At 41.6% G+C, this 22,366-nt stretch overlaps 2 protein-coding genes across 2 annotated transcripts in view; both read right to left on the bottom strand.

Moving 5' to 3' along the window:
- Window positions 1–385, bottom strand: part of LOC145418032 (uncharacterized) — a 42,309-nt gene extending 41,924 nt beyond the window's left edge. Inside the window, exon 1 of the mRNA XM_080286565.1 lies at window positions 190–385. Within this exon, the coding sequence (XP_080142691.1) occupies window positions 190–385 (196 nt within the window). The remainder of the gene's footprint in view (window positions 1–189) is intronic.
- A 5,360-nt stretch (window positions 386–5,745) lies between these two features.
- LOC145418010 (NAD(P)H oxidoreductase RTN4IP1, mitochondrial-like) lies at window positions 5,746–17,530 on the bottom strand. Its single transcript, XM_080286547.1, has 10 exons — window positions 17,216–17,530; window positions 15,086–15,256; window positions 14,665–14,842; window positions 14,071–14,166; window positions 11,651–11,790; window positions 10,852–11,049; window positions 10,480–10,589; window positions 8,270–8,417; window positions 6,649–6,774; window positions 5,746–5,931 (listed from the first exon to the last, which is right to left on the bottom strand). Exons 2-10 carry the CDS (start codon window positions 15,233–15,235, stop codon window positions 5,824–5,826), a joined length of 1,254 nt encoding a protein of 417 aa, XP_080142673.1. The 5' UTR covers window positions 15,236–15,256; window positions 17,216–17,530; the 3' UTR covers window positions 5,746–5,823.
- Between the last annotated feature and the right edge of the window lie 4,836 nt (window positions 17,531–22,366).

The following is a 22,366-nucleotide window of genomic DNA, read 5'->3' as shown; positions in this document are numbered from 1 at the left end:
TGCTGTGGGAGTGGGTTGGCCAAAGTCCAGACCCAAATTAATTTCTCACATAAGAGTTATTATTCACAAATCATGGCAGTGGTCCAGACTCAAATTGCCGCGATTTATGAGGATTGAGTGTATGTATATATATATATATATATATATATATATATATGTGTGTGTATGTATGCATATATACTGACTTACCAGCTGTCCTGGGGCGCTTGTTAACTGCATCTGGGATGACAAATACAGGTGTGCGTACTGGTGTTGATGTGACACTGGCTACAGGGGGCAGGATGGATGTTGTGTCACCACATGGCAGTACACCCAACACCTGACACTCACGCTCACCTGAATCACCCACCAGTCTTGTAACTTCTAGACGTACCGGGTATGACATTGCTCACTGTAATAGTAACCATAAATGTTTGATGACAGTTTTTATATGGCATTCATTCTACTGCAAATACATTTACACTGTAACAAGGCTTATAAAAGAATCTTTTGAGCACAAAATTATACCCCACGTTGTGCACTTAGCACTGAAACTGGCACATCAACTTCATATATAATGGAGTCTACTAAAAAAAAAAAAAAAAAAAAAAATGCATTGCTTAGAGGCAAAGTGGGGATCCTCTTTTTGGCCCAGTGATAACATGTGTACCTTTGGAGCACGAGGGCCTGAGATCAAATCTCGGTTAGACCAGTGATTAATTTGTTAAGTCTCGTTTCAGTTATTACACATAGACAAGATATATACAAAATAAATTACAGAATCATATGTCAAATATATTTTGAAAGATCAAAGCAATAAGCTAGTAAAGGCAATATTTTCGGACCAATATGAAAACTAACGCACAAGCTGAGTTAAATTAATAAATTGCTATCTACATAAAGTAAATATAAATTTGGAAGGATTAGCAAAAGAAAAGAAACTGAAAGTAAAGGTGAATATTGTACTACTGACAAACAAATTTGGAAAGCAGAAATACAGTACTGTACTTGGCAAGACCACACTGGAATAGTATAGGCAGAGGAAGTATGAAATTAAAGATACACTTACGAAAATGGCTGGGATTCATCAGTAGGCTACTGTTCAGAGCATGAACAAACTCACTGGAGAAAAAAATACAATAATGAAGAAAAAGTGTGTCCGATATGCTGATCTGAAAATGAAACATTAGAACACTTTCCACTGGATTGTGAAGGGTTAAGTGATGTGAGATTCAAGAATAACCTACTGCAACAGCCTTTTCCAGAGAACAGAACAGCTATAATCAAAACTCTACTTCTGTTTGAAGAAAATAATGAAAAGCAAGTAACTGAAAACTGAAAGACAATATATGAACTGTGGGAACTACGAGAAAAGAAAGTAAGTGATCAGCGCACGGCATAACAAGAAAGGCTGAAAAAGATAAAGAGCGAGGCACCAAAACAATGGCTACGCCCCATCTACTGCTACTACCAATTTCCAATGTTATCCTTGGTCATCAATGGAATCCATCTTAACTGATTTCAAATCTGAAAACATGAGACCCACTTCCAGCTCTCTGACTGGCTGAATCAGGACCATAACGCACCAGTGGAAACAAAAACTTTCTACCTATGACCATAATGCCAAGGCCACACAATGCACCACCAAAAAACAAAAACCACACCATTAATGGGCAACTCATAACAAACATCCAGCACAGGCACACACTAGGCTAATGTGGCCCCACAATACTTTCTTTTTTTTTCCTCGCCCCAGAAGTCATTGAAGAAAGTTGACATACTGTGTAATACAGTACTGTATAAAGGTTTACTGCTATATTTTTTCTTTTATCCTACCGGCCTAAAATTACCCTCTCTCAATCTTTATTTGAGTTGTAATATTAGCTACACAGTAAAATATGATGCCAGTTACGAAGTAGTGCAATGGAAAGGACGTAAAGCCATAGTATTTGTTTTCTACCGCTGAGCTATGTGAAATAAGCGATAAAAAGAAAATCAAGTTAAAGTAAAAACAGTGCAATGTACTGTGACCAGAGGAAATTTTCCAGACCCTGAAACAATGTACAGCGCAACCTAATACTCACATTTAACTCACTCTTCTACAACCATTATCTATATTCAATATCCAATCAATAGCATCAATCGTTTGCCTCTTTAAATTGTCTGCCACTACAAAACAAAATGACTAAGTATATCCACGATCACTACCAATTCAATCTGCAATATTAAAATGTAATTAATAACAACTACCTGTGGTCAACTGTAATATAATTCGTGTCGCGGAGTGAGCAAGTAAGTAATAAGAGCGAGCAAGAGAGGAACATCATTGCAGCCTCAGGCGACGCTCCGTCGCCATCATGTCTGCCTTGATATTTCCTCGTCTCTACACCTAAGGCAACCCCTCTCCTTACCTGACAAGCAAAAAAGAAAAAAAAAAATCTGCTTTTCCCTCAACCACTATTGCTCAGCAAGAGTCACTCCTCCCTCCTGTCAACGTTGTCTCCTCCCCCCGCCTCTCTCTCTCTCTCTCCCTCCCCCCCCCATCACTTCAGCCCTGTCGAGATGCCAGAGATTTACAAAAATCGCTAAACCGGTTAGCAATAATCGTCAGTATGCCGTTCAGTACAAATCAATGGCAAGGAAATAGCAAAAAATATATAGAGTTGTCTTTAAACTTTTCAAAAATATCTATTATTATGTCAGGTATGCAACTAAACGTTAAATATTACTGCTAAATGAAGCACCACTAGTAAAGTACTTAACTGGCAACATGTAATAAGAAGACCCACCTGTAGGCAACACTTCCAGGGGTGTAGTCTCGTTCTAACACCTGTTCCTAAGCGAATTATTCTGCTACAACTTAATATTCGCTCTTATATTGCTGATCGCAAACTGCTTCAATATCAGTAAAACATAATGCAATACAAGGGGTAATATATTAATGTAATATCCAAAATATGTCGACGAGGGAATAAAGTGTTTGGATATCTTACCACGTCAACGGGAATATAAACCCCAATCATTACCAACGCCGCTAACAAGAAGTTGTCTTTGTTTTACGACATTTAAGAGACATATAGTAAAACAATGCTCTTAACCAGGTAAATCTGTACATTGTTAACAACACTGTCAAAATATATATATATTTTGACTTTACTACTATATCTTAGGCCGTTATAATGAGGATCCTGAACACGCCATCACCATGGAGACCGTGGCAGATGCAGGTTGCTTTATTATGCTTGCGTGAGGGTGATAAAATTACTCGATATATTGACGAGGCATTCTCAGATAATGGGGAAAGAATGATACAATAGTCCTTGGCAGGGAAGCAAGCTATGGAAAACGTAGAAGCCTGTACAATTACTTTCAGTATTCGCTCATAATACATCACGCTCTCGCACATGTAGCAGGGTGCTGAAGAAAGACGTCTTCACGTGGTGGCACAAATAATATCGGACGGTGGAGTAGCCCGGTTATTTGAACGTTCCTCAATTCCCTCCTACCCTATGAGAAGAGGATGATGAGCTACAGAAGGGCTATTTCAACCTACAGGCCACCTGATTCACATTCTGACGAGCCTGGAGATGCAACTGCTGCACTAACTTGCTCCCACCGTCTATAACCTCTTTTCTGCCCAGTTGATGGCCAAGGGTTGTCATACTGGAGGATCAATTTGATCAGTAACCAGGAAGACTCAGTCTTACCTACAAAGCTCATCAAATTTCAAGCACCCATAAATTTTTATTCAAGCTGTGCAGGTGGCACAGATTTATTGAATTAAAATAAACTGCTTTACCATATGATGCAACCCATTAATGGTCTTAAAGATATGCTTACATCAATAGGTACATAAAGTTATGTCTTGCCAAAGTTCAATAAAGGTATAGGTAAAAGTGGGGGCATATGCCATGGGGCCCTTAGCTGCAGTGTTCATCTTTGTAACTTAGGCCTCTGAGCCTGTAGCAAGTTTTTCTCTCAGTATCCTCAGACACAAGGGCACTGTATCATCCAGGTTGCCACAGTTACCTCCCCTAGGTATTTATTTTACCAACCAACCCATTAAGGGTGGATGGACATCGAGTGTAGTGATGCCAGCTGCCTGCACCAGAATTCAAACCCTGGTGGTAATGGGCTGCCAGTTTTATAGTCAGCAACCCTGATCACTCAGCTGCCATGGCAGTAGTTCTTTTACCCTGGTGGTAATGGGCCAGCAGTTTTATAGTCTGCAACCCTGATGACTCAGCTGCCATGGCAGTAGTTCAGAAAGATAATGTACTTCAGTTTTCTGACCTTTTGTGAGTACAGGCCCCTCAAGCTCCCTCCAGCTAATAGTCATCCAGTAGTAGCCAGAATTTATGCTTATGTGATATCAGCATTAGTGAATTCCTCCTGTTGTTCTCTCACATTCGCTTGGCCTGAATTTTCATCTTTTTGTAGCTTACTGATATTTCATGTAGCTCAGTGGCTCAATAAGACAATGCAACAGCTCTGCATTGTTAAAATACTGTTACAACATACCATTCAAGATGGGGAGGTGGCAGTTTTAGTCCAAGTTAGAGTAAATACTCCAAAGGTTAAAGTAAAACCAAGTCAAATGTACTTAAATAAACAGTATTGTATTATTTGAAGGAATGAAGGACCAAGAACTGTTGATAATGAAGCTGGCAATTTGCTGTTTGCTAAATAATATTTACACTGTACATAACAAGATACAGTTAGATAGTTGATAGCTGCCTACTTTCAACTCAAGGAGGTAATACCATCAGAGTGAATTATAGCAAGAAGCTTGATAAACAGCCAAACAGTCAATACCTGTAGCTGGAAAGCCAGCCACAGTTAAATACAGTACTGTTCAGTCAAAGACCAAGCTGAGATACTTACACTGGAACAAATCTTATTACACACCTGAGATTTCTTTCTTCCAAAGTGTCCTGAAGCTGTTTGGAAGCAATCAGCTGGTGCTGACACTTGGTTTAGGCTCCAATCCACAGAAAACATCAGCTGCACCACAGGCAACTTCAATATGGGCACTCATTAGGAAGAAACATGATATTTTTATCTACTGTATGTATGTCTATCTATCTATCTATTGCCAGACGCCTCAATCCCGTTTGGGGTGGCCACAAACAAATCGCCTCCAAGTCGCCCTGTCCCCCGCCATTTCACCACCCTGCTCCCAACTCACACCCCCCTCTCTCATATACCTCTCCACCCCATCCCTCCATCTCATCCTCGGTCTCCCCCTCCCTCTTCCACCCTCCACCTCACTCACATACACTCTCTTCGTCAGTCTTTCACCCTCCATCCTCTCCACATGGCCAAACCACCTCAGTGTGTTCCTCACAACGCTCCCTATCACATCCACATCAACACCACAACGCTCCTTTATATCCTCATTCGTCAGCCTGTCTCTCCACGTGACTCCACAAGCTCCTCTTAAATAACTCATTTCCACTGCTCTCACTCTTGACTTGTGTCCTTCCAACAACGTCCAAGCTTCACTTCCGTACGTTAGAGTTGGTATCACAATACTGTCATGTAGTAACTTTTTTACTTCCATGCTCACTTCCCTGTTTCTTATCACTGCTTTCAAGGAACCAGCAACCTTTCTTCCCTGCTGTACCCTTTCAAGCACTTCACCCTCCAAACCTCCATCCTTACTCATCACACTACCCAAATACTTAAACGTACTCACATTTTCCAATTCCTCACCATCCAACCTCGCTATACATTCACTGACTTCACCTCTCTCAAAGAGGTATGTAATATGGAAATGAGTTCAAAATGTCATCATTATACATGATTTCACCATGGTAAGGATGTGTATGATGTGGAGTGTGGCTACTGCATGGTGATGATGGTCTTCCCTCGTGCATGGCCAGCAATCACGTGGCTATATGCCTCAGGAGCATCACTAAAGGGAAATATCTTGTCCACGACACCACGGATCTGGGGGAATAAAAAAAAAAGTGAGAAATTAACACAGGACAATCTATCATGAAAATAACAATTGTATCATGGCACATCAGCTAAGCACATTCTCTTGTACCCTTTGATTAACAGAGCTGCAAGGGTTGTTGCTGCTGTTGTTGCTTAACCCTGCCTACTTGGTGGAGCTGGCCCATTAACCACAAGTCAGCAACTGCTTTGGTAGGGCTATCCTACCAGTACAGTGCGGTACGGTACATGCATCATACAAGGAACCGGCACCTTGTAGCAGACATTGCCTCACTTGGGTCAAACTAAGGCAAGGCGCAGGAAATATGAGGAAGTCTGGCTCCTGGTGGGTGTTGCAGCTGCCTGCCTAGGGTGCATATCAACACAAGTGGGCTCCTCACCCTCTACGATGGGGGGGGGGGGAAGCCAAGTTCAACCACCAGTAAGGTTTGGAACATGACATGGATTACAACGAATTCATTTAATTTAAATCATGCCATGCTTCCTTGTACAGAATCCCCACACTGACGTACTGTACTTCATAAACATTTGTGCTACAGTATCTCCAGACAATTTTATACAACCTCAGAAGGACCTGTTGTAGAGAAGGGGTTAAATAAGCTATGTGCAACCGTTTCAGTTTGAAAGGTCTCCCCCAAGCTGAATAAAATCATCTGGAGGTAATCAAAATAAATTAGAAAAGGCATCTCCACAAGTTTTAAGACTTACCCTGTGTTTTGCCATTAGGTCTGTGATGTGTTTGAGGGCACTCGGGTTAGGCATAAAGAAGGCCCACTTGTATAATCGACCTTGAGATACAGATCTGGCATTACCCTGAACCACGTCTCTCACACTCTGCAGAAACAGGGAAATAAATGATCATCTTAATCTCTTTTGTCCACCCATGAATGGGGTGATGTAGGATCCAGAGAGCAAGAAAAAATCTGACTGAGGGAAAACTATGGTAAGTATGAGCAATGAAATGGGCTACATACTCACTCACCCACACACTCACTATTTGAACAGTTCCAGGTGTCGTAGCACTCACTCGGTCTACAATATTTATAGCCTGATAGCCTAATTCCAAGGGTGACCACAAACAAACCATCTCCATGTTACCCTGTCCTTCACCATCAGGCTGTCCTCCCCTCATCTCACACCACCCTCATTCATACACTGTACCTTTCCACCCAAACCCTCAAACTCATCCTTCATCTTCTCTCCCTCCACCTTCCTCACATACACTCTCCCATTCAATCTTGGATTTTCCATCCTCACCACATGGTCAAACCATCGCAGGGTACTTCTTACACTTGCCAGCACATCCACGTGATCACATCAATACCAAAATGCTTCTGAACTTCCTCATTTGTCTGTCAGTCTCTCCAAGTAACTCGTCATGCTACACTGATAACTCATTTCCACTCCTCTCACTTTGGACTTCGGTCCTTCAAACAGAGTTCAAGCTTCATTTTCAACACAACTGAAAAGGATCACATGACTGTCATGCAAGTTTTTTTTTACTTCTGTGCTCACTTCCCTATTCCTCATCACCACCCTCAATGAAAATGTGGCCCTCCTTCCCTGTAGTACCCTTTCTTCACATATCAGCATCTAAACTTCCATCCTTGCTCCTCACACTACCTAGATATTACAAGACATTCACTAAATGCATTTACATATGATGGGAGTAGAGTACAGGCAAACCCCAAGCTACGATACCCCTATATGTGACACCTTGGCATACCGATGGGGATAGAAATACCACTCTACCTCACCAAATGATGGCCAAACCTTGGTATAACGATGTTTTTTTTTTTAAACCAATTTTTGATGATGTTTTAGACTTCAATTTTGGGTTTATGTTGATTTATAAACTGTTTTTAGATTTAGATTATTATGTTCTAGTCATAGGTGGGGTGAACATTGTCATTTTGGGGTACAGTTTACTAAGTCTGATTTTTCCAGACTTATTTTTGATAATTTTCATATTTTATTTTTGGGTTTAGGTGTTATAAACTCCTTTTAGGCCTAGATTAGCTTGTCTTAAAGCTATCTGGGGGTTTAGGTGAGGTAGAAACTTGTTTTTGGACTCATTTGGGTGGGGTTTGGACTTGGTTTGGGGGAAACCCAAGGCTCGAAAACACATCCCTAATATTTACATGTTAAATCTACCCCAAGGTACAGTACCCACCTAGCGATGGGCTTTTACTTAACCAACTGCATCATTAAACCAAGGTATGCCTGTACAGGAATGTGTCAGCAGAGTTCCTTCACTCCTACTCCTGTCAGTTTTACACTAAAAAATCACAACTTTCCTTTGTCCTTCCATTCAATTATCAATGCATACCTTAACTAAGCCACCAACTATCCCAGAATTGTCAATGTTGGTGAGAAGTGGGGGTGACAGAGTAACATAAGATGCCCCCATCCAGCTCTTTAGAGCCTCAAGGTACTCCAAATCATCACTACCGGAACAGTTGACAACCAAATCATATCTAAGAAGGAACAAATTATATCAGTTAATGGCATGGGATGAGAGAAATTTAAATTCATATCTGTTACTAGACTGATATGAAAGGTACAGTGTATCTATTCAATCTGCATCAATGAAAAAGAACTAAGTGAATATATCCGTCAGTATGATATTAACAGTCTTAATCTACAGCAACTATAAGCACCTGTCTGGTTCCTGGATCATAATCATCTACTGGTATGACCATAAAAATCACTATACAGTAAAAAAACACACACACAAAAACAAAACATCCTCGATCAGCTATAGGTATTTGTTTAATTCCTGTGTTACAATAATCTAACACAACAAAAACAAAAAATACAGCAAAAACTCAACAAACATAATAAAGTCAGGCCTTGCTATTCGAGGAGGTTATGCCAACTGACAACCAATCGCACTGCAGTGTATTTTATAGTGAGGCAATTATGTCATGGGTTCAATGGAAATATTTTTTTGATCAAAGGCCACCCACCTAAAAAAGGAAAAAGTATAAAAACTGTATGCCAGGTGCTACCTCAGAGGTAGAAAATAACCAACCTGCAGCAGAGGGTATGCAAGAGATAACAACCAGGGGAGCAAAGATCAGCCAATGAGGAATTTGGGGAGCTACTGTGTTCTTGTATGTTCATTAAGCATCATGGGAATTTGCAGAAGTGTGTCAATGTACTACGAGGTCTATTCAAAACGTATCTGACTTTAGGCTCTAAAGAAATAAAGAGCCCTCAAAGTAGGCCCCGCCTGACTTGACACACATAGACCAGTATTTTTTCCACTGCCTGAAACATTTTTCATAGTTTGTTTTCGGTATCTCCTACAGGTACTTCGTCGCATTCATGATCTCTTCTCTTATCTCAAACTGGGAACCCTTCAGCGGAATTTTGAGCTTGGGGAATACAGTAATCAAAAGTCGCATGGAGCCATGTCTGGTGAGTAGGGAGCCTGCCGGAAGTAAGGGATGTTGTGCTTCGCCAAAAATTCCTGAATTAATTGAGAAGAATGGGCAGGGGTGTTGTCATGGCACAGCTTCCAACTTGATGCTTTCCAAAGGTCTGGTCTCTTCTGCCAAAGTGTGTCACGAAGATGACAGATAACGTCATGTAATAATGTTTGTCGACAGTCTGACCTTCTTGTAAGTATTTGTGATGCATAACACCATGGTAGTCGAAAAAAAGAAGTTGTCAACATGCATTCCACCTTGCTGCGGACCTGTTGTGCTTTTTTTGGCCGAGGTGACCCTGCACACTTCCACTGGGACGACTGTACATCGGTTTCTGGGTTGTACACGAAAGCCCATGTCTCATCTCCAGAGATAAGAGTCTTCAGAAAGTCTGGATTGTGATTTGCACGCTCCAACATGTCTTAAGTAACATTCATCCATGAGAAGAGATCATGACACATGCGATGACGCACCTGCAGGAGATATCGAACACCATCTCTGAAAATTGTTTCAGGCAGTGGAAAGAAAGCTAGGCTAGGTGTGTCAAGTCAGAAGGGGCCTACTTTGAGGAGGATTAGTGCCCTAGCTTAACAGGTTAGCTGTTTTTTTTTTTTTTTAAAGCCTAAGGTCGGATGCTTCCATAACAGGCCTTATATACTGTAGCTGTGCAGAGACCATCCTCCATTCCCTTAGGTGGCAGACATTTATTGTAGGTACCTGGTCTTTGTAAATTATTTAGGCAGTACTGTTAAAAAGTAAAGTGAAACTGCATACCCTCATCACAAACTAAAGTGTTATTACCTTACCCCATCCTTGAATATACAGCAGTATTCTACATAACAGCTATTAATGGAAGTATGATAACTAGGTTACAGAGTGACTGAAAAAAGTATAAAAGAAGAATTGGCTTTCACAAGGAAACAAAGTGAAAATTATACACACATGTGGATTAAAAAAAAGAAAAAGGCTCCGACCATCGCTATAGCAATTCTCTAGATCACTCAGTGAGGTTACGCAGAACTTCTCATACAACATTCTAATCCTTCATCACATAGCAAGGCCTGACAGTATAGCATGTGATAAAAAACAAACAAACCAATCTTACCCTCCATCCCTTACAAGCATCTGTTTGGTTCCCGGGTCGCGATAGTCTAATGGTTCTGCCCCAAGACCTGCCACCAAATTTTCGGCATCACCACTGCACACCCCTGTCACCTGTGTACAAAAGCAGATAATCCATTCAGTTTAGCGATATACCTGTTTTATGTAAGGCAGTTAACCCATTAAATATGATAATGTTAACTGTTCCAGTATTATGTTTTTGCTACTTCCACATGATTTTACTCACACTCATGTTTATAATGGATTTGTTTTCACACTGGAGGAATAGTGATGTACAACATGGATATAATGATATCATAACTGTTGGCGATCTACAATAATAAAAAATGAGCATTAATAACTCATCATCACTAACCTGAGCTCCCCAGGCTGACAAAAGCTGGCATAGGAAGGATCCTACCCCACCAGCTGCCCCCAACACCAACACCCTCTTTCCCAATGCTGCGTTAGGCCTCATCATCCCCGATATGACCACTGCACTCCATCCAGTAAGTCCTGCATAAGGTATTGATGCTGCTTCTTCATTTGTCACACCTTTGGGTACAAGGCACACCTGGGGAAGATGGTGGTTGTTGTTGTGTCCCCAGGTGCATCTTGACATGAATCTAATGTCAGAACATGATCAATATTTTGCCAACACTTCCCTGTTAGCTATGGCAATAGAAGATGCTACATGAAATATTTTTATACAAAGACAATATGAAACACAGGTGCTCTCACTCACTCACACATTCATACACATACACACACACACACACTCTCACAAACACACACACACACACACACACACACAAAAGCACAAGAAGAAAGGATGGCATCTGTGAATATCATTGATGAAGGAAAAAATATGGAAATGAGGACACATGTTGGCAAGGGATTATCAGCAATCTTGTACTGACAGATGTTTAATGTATCCACTATTATGAATGATACACAAATACTGAAGAGATATCTAGTTAGCAATTACACTGCCAATGTTATCAACAGTGATGGTGTTATATGCACTGATTATAAACAAATGCAAAAGAACTGAATTTTCTCTGCACAAACCACAAATACACTCATTAAATGCAGACCAGTTTTAGCATTTTGCCCTATGATTCCAGACTATTTAGACACCTTAACATTATACTCAACACTGTGGTCATACTAACATTTGATGCTGGTGTGACGACATATTCTGCATGGCTGCCCTGGCGCTGAGGACTGACCACACCCATCACATGCTGACCCACTTTCACTCCACTTGCACAATGTCCTACACTCACTACTTCTCCCATAAAGTCACGCCCTCCTGCAACAGTTTAACTTCATTTTAGCTACTGCCAGATATGGGTAATTTTAACCAAGATAGCATAAACCACTCCCATGGAGAGGATAACATGAAGGCAATTAGCTTGAGCTTGATGATACAGTAAACTCTCAATTATCCAGTGCAATTCAGCCAAGCCCTACACTGGTTAAAGCAAAACACTGGATATTGCATAGTGCCCCCCATCGGCTCAATATTCGGCATCGAGCCAGATACTGCATTACTATCCGTCTCGAACCTCTTTCCTAAAATCTTTCCCATATGTAAAAGATAAAAATTAAGCATAAAATACAATATAATAATGATACTGTACAGTAATATGGTGATGGTTGGCTACCGTTTATGAGCCAATTGATACACTTCAATGCCAGATATTGCATAGATCACAGAACCGCCAGTTACGTCCCATTCTTTGCCAGACACTGCATAATTTCACCAGATATTGTTTTAACAGAGCCATGCCAGCAGCGTCAGATATTGTACAGGGCTGGATATTGCAATGATGGATAACAGAGTTTCCTGTACACTGTTTGGTATTGGTATACAGTACAGTACTGGTAAACAGTAAGGAAATGTCATATTGGTTCACAATCCTTTTTTTATACAGCACCCAAATTAATTAATAAGTCATTGTCATTTTTTTTTTTTAAACATGGAAGAAAGAACCAGAGGCTAGATACCTGCACAACTGTTCCCTCAAAAAAAAGAAAAAGAGAGAGAGAGAGAGAGAGAGAGAGAGAGAAATTCGGTAGTGAGAAGGAGGACGGGAGGTGTGTGAGGAGGAAACTAATAAGGTAACTTGTTGGGAAGGGAGGTGGTGGCTCAATCAGCAGAAAGGTGGCCTGCGGTTCTACCGGACCCAAGTTCAAATCCCCACTGGGGCAGGGAACAGTTTAAGGATTTGAATTTCATGTAAAGCAGACTTTACCAAGCTACCAGAAGACCTGCTGACATGTCGTAAAAATACCCCTACTAATACCAATACACCAGTCCTGTAAGAGACAGCCCTAGCATGTATTCAATATGGACGGTGGGTGTTAGCGCCAAGTGATGACATGTAGAGGTGTATGATATGCAGGAGGACTACTGGGCCTTGGGAGTGGGCTGTAAAGCCTATGCCCAGAGTCGAGCACATGAGGGGGGGGGGGGAATCATGGTGCCTACTGTAGACACATTGCCTGGACTGAGAGTCATACGCAAGTGGAAATGCAGACAGAGGTAGACAGTTTCAGAATAGACCTGCTGCATACGTTAAGGACTGGGAGTATCGCCTAACTCTAGCATTAGAGAGCTGGACAGAAAAGGGGAGCAAGTTTGCTGCAAGACAGATGCTATGTGCCAGTGCCTGCCATAATGAAGGAGGGATGCAAGCAGATAATTCAGAAGAGCAGTGACCATTGAAGTACAGTACTCCCATACCCTGTCATCCAGCACATCGATAACTGGCGCTCTGCTAGACCGAACACAAGAAACAAGGGAACATTCCTACAATCTGAACAATTTGAATGTCTGTCGCCTCTCTAGTCTGACATCCCACCCCTCCAGTTCAACACCTCACCTCCCCCTAGGTTTGAAGTGAGGCTTTCCCGGTCCTCCTTTCCTCCCTCTATCGCCTCTCTTCCCCCCCCCCCATTGCTCCTCCAACCCCCACCACACTCAGCACTGTCAGGCATGTCTCCCTCCCTGTCCCCCTGCCTTCCCTCACCCCTAATTGTCTCCCTCTCCATCCCCCACCCCAGCTTATCTCCCATGTGTGTGTGTGTGTGTGTGTGTGTGTGTGTGTGTGTGTGTGTGTGTGTGTGTGTGTGTGTGTGATGAGTGAGTGAGTGAGTGATTGTGACAGCAGTAAGTGAGTGAGTGAGACTACGGGGGAGGGTTAGTGCGGCTGTTTGGCTTTCTTGCCTCCTTCCTTGTGCTCCCACCCTCCCCCACCCCCACTTGTCTCCTTCCCCCACCCCTGCTTGTCTTCCCATCCCCCTGCCCTTCCCCACCCCTGCTTGGTGCACTGCCAGCAGCCTGCCTGGCTGTTTAGATGCCCTGATACCCTCCTGCATGTGATGTTTGATATGCCATTGTACACAACACTGCCAGATGTCGGGGTATGGGTGTAGTAATAAAAAACAGAAAGATGCAACAGTGCTACCAATCAAGGAACATCAAGACTTTTTTTTCACTTATGATCTTGATGCTAATGTGATGGTGGACTATAAGGTTACAAGAATAAAATCAGAAATTTGTTTTTGCATTGAAGCAGTTACATACCTGTGACAGGGAACTCTATGAAGTTGGGGTCTACAATGCCTTGTTCCAGCTGCCCAGCCAACCGAAGCATGTTTAGCACCTGGCTCCCATACCCACCTGTTCAGTTACAAGAAAATGAATTACCATCAATCATCAACCTTATCATCATCATCATGACCATTTTCCCACCTAAAGAAATCATAACATTCATACTGCATTGTTTCTAAAGGCTCCAACAAGCTTGCATGCATTGGTCTTGGTCACCTAATGGCGGCTCTCCACACTGCTCCATCTCTGCCGGCCTCCATATTCAGTCCCTTATCCCTTTGGTCACACTCTGACCTCATCTCAGGTCTTTTTTTGGTTTGCCTATCGCAGCCCTACCCCCAACATTCACACTTCTCACCCTTCGCACCCAACCATCATCCTCCATCTTTTCAAAATGTCCAAACCATCTCAGTCTACCATACCCCTCCTCATCAAAATACCAATGCATTCAATTCCCACCCTTCCTCTCCACTCTTCAAGTAGGAAGAAAGTATGAAAGTGTGAAGACTATTACCAATAATATCATCAATTGGCAGAAGGGGTTAGTTGGTTCCTGGATTAACTCACTGATGAGAGAAGCATCGATAGGATTGACGGAGGCAGCGTGGACTCTGACAAGGATATCATTAGGGCGAAGAACCGGGGGTATCCTCACCGTTGCCAGACTCAGGCCTCCCACCCCATCATATCCTGCACACTGCCAGGCTTGCATACGAAGGCCTCTCTCCCTCTCCCTTGCAGGTTCCTACATAAAAATAGGGGAAAATTATTTACCATCATTATCATCATCATTAAAAGTCATATCTCCCTGTACTTTACTAGTTCCTGCACACCAGTAAGGGACAATTCATCACTATCATCTTCATCACCATCCCAATCCATTTTCCTACCCATGAAAGGGGTTAGAAGGATACAGAGAAGCTTGATATGGTTAGATTAGTAGGGACAAAGCAACTGGGGACAGATTGACATGAAGGCCTTAATGCACCTCTGTTTGAGCGGCGGCCATGTGACGGGATGTGGAGAGGCTGCGATGATTAAATGGTGACTTGTGTCTGTAGCTTGGGGTAAGTGACAACTGTGTACCTGGGCCAGGTCTTCTTGCAAGCCTCAGCGCATTGACACCTGACATGTTCATACTTCACAATTAACCTCTGATCTGAAAGCAAAATAATTCATAATTAGTAAAGCATGCAGAATGAACCATTACGGTAATGCCCATGGTCATTTTAAAAAGATGGAATTAGGCATTTTCTAAAGTTAATAAAGAGATGATCTCCAGCAAATGGTCCTGTGAGCTTTGCAACAATAAGCCGATCAGCAGAGGGGATGTGAAGTAACCTTCCATCAAAGTCCCACACGCAGAAAGCCTGGGCACTGCTGGGTTAACCCATTCAATGCAAGTACCATAAGGTATGTCTGAATGAAGTGTGTGATATGTACTGCAATTTATTACTGCATCTTTTGCATTATGGAAGATCTGAAGAGAGACACCTCAACCCGCCACGTGCCAGCTATTTTCAGCCCTATGGGTCCTGCTGGCCATTTTTCGACCTTTTTTTTTTATTGGCTAAAATACTAGATTTTGATGTGAAAACAACGAATTTCACCATTAAAATACTCACCGAAGCTTGGAAATGGGTCTTATCGAGTCCAGCATACTTGTATACAGGTATATCTGCTCTCTCACGCTCACCACGTAGGTGAAAGCCGTTTTCTATGTAAGGTAAACTCAGATATTTATACTGGGAAGGTATAGCAATGTTCAGTACACTTTTCTGATTACTTATTACTTCAACATCTATCACAATTTGCATATCTTTCTCACTGTGAATGCATTATATTACATCTACTTGAAGACAGGTACAACCTAACTTCATTACATACAGTCCTGGCACTTACAAGAAGGTATTTACAACTTGACTTCACTATATAGTCCTTACACTTACAAGAAAATATTTACAACTTACATTTACAGGAAAATATTTATAAAATGCCTTCACTATGTACAGCACTGGGTGAAGCACACAGGCAAAGTGAGACAGAGCAAGCGTGAGGGAAGGAGCGAGTGAGTGTATGGTCTTGACAGCCTGGGGGATGGTAGAGGAACAGTTACCATACATGCCTGCCAAATTTACCCACGAATCTTGAAAAATGCAGTCACGGTGAATTTTTTTTATTCTAAACCGTTTTAAAATGGCACTGGCACTGGCCGTGGAATTATGTCAGACCGTTTTAAAACAGCACTGGCACACGGCAGGTTAACATAGTGACATCAATATTATTGGGAAGGTCTGTTGACTGGTTGTAAAAACATCACTTCAGCATGCAGTCCACTGGGTTCACATTCAGATGAACCAAGGGCTACAACCAGTGCTACTACTGCACTCTATGCATTATGGGTTAAAATTAAAGTCTGGTATTAGCTACAACAACATAAAAAAAAGGTATTTTCCACACGATTGCCTAGAATATACACAATCCCACCAACAAAGGGGAACTGTTGTAAAACTACATCATTTCTCAGAAATAACTCTCCATTGAACCAGTACTGACCATATTATCATCAGTTCAAAAGGAAACTACCATGTTTAACCTTAACATTAAATTTTTCAATCAATCAAGTGCAGCCTATTACGTCAAATAGGCCTTTCGTCTACCTATCGTAACACGTTAGGCCTAATTCACACGACCCGTTTTGGTTCCAACAGGCAGTCCGCTGGCTTGACGGCGTCAGAATGTTGTATATTCACATGACTCGTTCCTGGTCCATCCAGCATCGTGTGTGTGCTCATTGTTGCGTGAGGATCATGGCCAGTCAGTCTCTAAGGAATTTGGCGGCAATTGCTCTACTAATGAAGAAGAGGAGGAAGAAAAAGTTTGTGGAAAAAGGAAAAGGTTGTGGGTACACCAGTCACTGAAAATGAGAACGTTTGAGGGAGAATTCTGGATCCTGTATAAAGAACTGGCAGATGATAAGGTAAAATTTTTCAGTAGTCCTGCTGGAGCACTACCTTGGAAGTGATACAGCATATCCTGTATTAAAGCAAGAAAAAACAGTGAATTTTACCTGCAAAGATTATGAGTTATAATTTTTTGTATAATAAACTAATGACACCTGGTTTGTTTACTTCCTCACCAGTCACTTTCCATATCATATCTTTATGTAGATTATCACTGTACTTCTTGTTAATCATATCCAATAATTCTTAATAAGAACACACAAGTTAGATCAACCTTTCGTCCGTGATGCCAAACAATTAACTGTATGTGTTATCTAAATGGACATAGGCGGTAACAGCGAGTCGTGGAATGGATGGGTAAGCTACGTATCCTTGTTCACATGAGCCATCACCAACCCGTCAAGCCGGCGTCAAGTCGCCAGCTATCTGACCAGGATTTCTCAAGAAGATATCCGTGACGTGTCGGTCGGCTGACGGACTGCTGCCGCCGTCAGCTTGGCGGGTCATGTGAACAGTTACATTAGAATGCATGTAAGAAATCTTGACGGCGTCTAGCCGCCAGACTGCCTGTTGGAACCAAAACGGGTCGTGTGAATCGGGCCTTAGCCAACATACCAGATGATGAATGTAATGGGTTAAGGGGCAGCCAAGTTGAGTCAACGGGCAGCCAGCTGGTACGTTTCGAGTAAAATTATTAACAAAATGCTCTTGGTGTTGACTTTAAGGCTGTCACTGGCTGGAAGCACGGAGTAGTTCTCCCAGTTGATAAAATGAAAGGCTCCAAAGCGGCAAGGGCCACTGGCCCACTAAATGTAAACATTTGGCAGTAACTTCGTCTGCTAATTTTTTCGGATTTTTTGGTACATTTATAAGATTTCTCAACCCATACATTACCTGATAAGCGTGTGATTCACCTAGTATGTTATTATAAACTAAATCGTGTTCCAATTCCTCAGTAAGGTAATTTTCCCTGAGTGACAGAATATAGAAGCACTATGAATAGGAATGTAAATACTGTACTCCGGAGACAGAACATAAGAAACATTGAACATAAGAGAGGATAACTGCTGCAGTAGGCCGGTTAGCCCACGCTAGGCAGCTCCTAGAAGAGTAACTGAACTACTAGAATGAGACAAGGACAGCAAAGAAGAAGAAGAGAGAGAGAGACCCTTACAGTATCATTATACAGGAAATATTAATATTCCATATTTGCAGTACCCAAGTCCCCTCTTCAAGTTCCTCTACTCTCACCCCACATCTAATTCTCAACTCCATTTGTTTTCCCGACCCCCCTCCCAACCTCTGCATCCCACCCCACCTCACCTTTCATACCCATTTACCTCAATCTTTCAATCTCCCATACCCCCTTTCCCACCACCCTTCTTCAAGCCTCCCATTGTATTCCAACCCCCCTTGCGATGCTCTTCTACTTTGGAGGGAATGTCTTTTTCTGTGGCTGTATTCTCCCTTTCCTAGTATTTCACAGATCAAGCAATATTCTCTTGATCTTTTTCCCTGGTGGTGTTTGATCCCACCACCATTTTATCTTTGTGGTCGGCGGGGGCACCCATCATCCACTCACACTGTTTTCTTCTCTTATTTACCCCAACCTTTGTGGCACTAATACATGTCTTTCCTCTTCAGGTGGCTCTACACAGTGATGAGCCAAATGGTTTCCTGTAACTCAGGAAAACATTTACAATGCTTGGCAGCAACCATATACTGTACATAAATAATGGGATGATGTGGAGCCTACTGTCATACCCATCAACTGGGTGCAGATGCAAAGGCAGCACTCACTGAGGAACCAAACCTCTGTACTGATTCCTGTGCCTTGCTGTGGTGAGGCACTGTGCTGGGTGACCTTGCATTCAGTTGTTTGCCTGTGGTTGATAGGTCTGCATAATCAGACTGGGTAATACAACAACCATATTGTCTTCAAATTTCTTCATATTGTTGGCTGCTGATATAACAATAGTGTTACACATTAATTACAGTCTTGATGTCCCCTCCTCACAAGTGGACTGGTGAGGTATTATTGACCGAGTGTGGATGGAAGCAGAATTTAGAATGTCATTGAGCATGATATACAACGTTGAGAACGACATGGTAACAATGAAATGAAAAGGGAGGACACAAAAAGGGGCAGAAAAGTGTGTGGTGAGCCAACTGTATGAGTGGCACTGGTGATGGAGTGGGATTCCTTCTCTTAGTGGCATTGCTATGAGATTCTGACCATATCTTTGACATACTCATACATCAGTGCATTCTCTCTCACATCAAGCAGTAAAACTAGTTTAAGACAAAGCTGATACACTGATGTTTTTTTTATGAACAAGTATGTTAATGAATTCAATGCACTGATCATGGCAGAGCATATTTAACACAGACTGCAGTAAAACTCATCAACCAACCTGTTTTCTTCACCTAAGAATTGGATTAAGTAGGGTCCACAATGCAAGAAAACCTAAGAGAGAAAGAACTAACCAACAGTAAGACTAATTAATTGGACTGTTCATTCACTCGTCATTAAAGCCCCAAGAATCCTGGGTCTATTTGGTAAATATAATCATCCACATACACTTCACATTACCTATCACCTAGACTCAGTCCAACAACTATCACAGTATGAAGGCCACACCCTAGTCATACACACCTTCAAGGTTCATTTTTCATTCTTTTATCACATTGCTTGTTGCTGATAAATATAAAAAAAACACTTTTGCCTTGACTTATCTCTACTTCCATCTTTCTACAATGATAAATTGATTATGAAGTCTCCTCTCCCTCTTTACCAATCATACATTATCATACACAGGAAAATTATTACTGTACTGTACATATACATAAAAATGATCCTATGTTTCTTCCTAAGGTGTCTTCATGTTGGGGCTGGCCATGGTACAGCTGTTTTCAATGTAGTGGAAGCTATACCAAGTGTCAAAACAAGTTAATTACTTCCTAACAGTTATGGGAACTATTTTGAAAAAAAAACAAGAAGTGTTAAAAGATTTATGACAATGTGTGAATCTTGACTTGGATTCTGACTGCTTACTTGTGACTGAGTTTTCTGTTTATGTGTTATGATTCTGCAGCTAGGTACCAAGCTTGTAGCCATGTCAGAGTCCTATGGTAGTACCTCCCATGGTCCAAGGTAGCCATCAATCTATTACCTAAACAATACCAACAATGAAAATGGGACAAATGCAGCCAGCAATAAACAAACATTACATGTGGGTAACTAGATTTAAGACAAAACATTTATATGCATTTCCCTGTCAAAATTTTATTTAAACAGACATACAGAAACATGATGCTTGTACAGCTTACGAAGAACACAGTCAAGAGTAGGCTACGAAAAGTCAGGGGAGTCAAAGAGTGATTTGGATGGTCAAAACAGGAACAAGATTTTAGAAAAGGTCAAACAGTAATGATTGATAGAGAAGAGAATACAAGAGTAACATTATCCTCTTCACTATGATGATGCATTTTATCAATCTAATCTTGCAACCTTTAGATAATTTAACTCTGGAGAGAATTTTCAAACTAGAGGGCCAACTGGATTGGGCAAATTTCACCTGTCTGGATGTTGCTACTCCTCACCCTGCCCTAGGATGGGAAAGGAGGTCCGGATGATGATGATGATGAGGAGGAGGGGTTACATATTCAGTGTCATCTAGACCTCCTTTCCCACCCCAAGGTGGGGTGAGATAGGGCCCACAGCCAGAAAAATACAGACAAAATGAGATATTAACCAGTTTCCCTTACTGAATGAGCCACACTCCCACTAACTCAGCATTCAAACTGCCAGAATCCTTCATTAATTACTCAACAAAATATTTCCCCTATACTGAGTAAGATTGGCTGGGGGTAACAAGTAAACTAAGAAATACATAATTGAATATGAGGCACTAAGATCAGCAGTAACAAAAAATAAATAATAGAGTAAGGCTGGGGGAAAACAGGATTGAAGAGATACGCCAGGCTCATCTGGACATAAACTCAGTGAACTGCAGGAAACCGGAAACTTTAACCAGTTTCTCCCAGAGGTCTTTTGTTGAGGTTATGCTAATGGACTGTCTGTGCTGAGATAATGTGATGCATCAGGTAAGTGTGTTGTGGTTTAGGGGGGCTGATTACACTGTAGGCATAGTGGATAGTTTGTGAGTTGTACCTTGTCTTGGTATTGCAACAGGCACGGGTGAAATATGATTGGAAGAAATCATATTAATAAAAAAATAAATATACCTTATCAACACCCCATATTACTGTACATATTACACAGACACAAGATATGAACCACAAACCCCCAGATTTAAGTACAGTATAAAGAGAACCATAAACTTGGACTTTTCTCATTCCACCTACATCCATGTACAATATTTATCATATATAACAAAATTGTTTTATAACATTAACTTATGACTGAGAAGGGTATGTTTCAAGTTTTGGGAGCAATATCGAAGGATGTTTGCTACCACATGACAAACAACAACATACTCCATATGGGCAATTAAACAGGATCTGCCAAAATAGAGTTAACACCTTGATTCATTTAGTCATCTCTGACTAAGCTTCTTTCAAAACTGATTACAGGGCATGTTTCTCTTCATTCATGGTAGGTGGGGGCGCTCACCATCCACTCACTCGATGTAATGCTGCTCTTGGGTGTCTGCCCTTTCCTCTCCTCCATCCTTCTTTCCTTCCATCCTCTTCTGTCTTTCTTTCCTTCATTCTTTCCTCGTCCTTCTGCCTACGGGTGACTAACTCCCTCTTCTGTCTTTCTTTCCTTCATTCTTTCCTCTTCCTTCTGCCTGTAGGTGACTCTACACTGAGTGACAAGCCAAATGGTTTCCTGTACACCAGGAAACCATTTACTATGCTGGGTGGTAACCATATAACCAAATTTTGGAACCGGTGGTTTAGTGGGTAATTACGGCACTCCAGTCGGACTGAGCTGGTGAAGGTTTATATCCAAGGGATGGTTGGGGTTTGTTGCTCACGTACTGCCACTCAGGGATGACTGAGGCTGGTCACTCTCATCTTAAATGTCAGGACCAACTTGCCTAGCCCCGGGCTCCTACGCTCCTCATGGGGCAAAGTAGGATTGGATGATGAATGAAAAAAAATGAATGTTTCTCTTCATTCTACGAAAAATATAAGGACATTTTCATGTTTTACAAATGAACAGCACTGGAATGTACAGATCAGGACTTCATAAATTAGTTAAATATGATGGTACAAGTTGGCTGTAAATATAACATTAAAGATAACTGTACCTTTCTCACAATTGATTTGGTAAAGAC

This window comes from Coenobita brevimanus, chromosome 112 (assembly GCF_032717465.1).
Source record: "Coenobita brevimanus isolate Jiangsu-jjx chromosome 112, ASM3271746v2, whole genome shotgun sequence".
Classification (NCBI taxonomy): Eukaryota; Metazoa; Arthropoda; class Malacostraca; order Decapoda; family Coenobitidae; genus Coenobita; species Coenobita brevimanus.
Note: the sequence above shows the minus strand (reverse complement) of the source record. Positions and strands in the feature narration are given on the sequence as shown.

Bases quoted from the DNA above. Each gene is read 5' to 3' on its own strand.
- LOC145418010 (XM_080286547.1), bottom strand. From the start codon at position 15,235: ATGAACATGTCAGGTGTCAATGCGCTGAGGCTTGCAAGAAGACCTGGC. The intron at 11,050-11,650 runs GTTAGTATGACC...CATCTTCCCCAG, and splicing joins TCGTCACACCAGCATCAAAT to GTGTGCCTTGTACCCAAAGG. The intron at 10,590-10,851 runs GTTAGTGATGAT...TTTTGTACACAG, and splicing joins TGTCAGCCTGGGGAGCTCAG to GTGACAGGGGTGTGCAGTGG.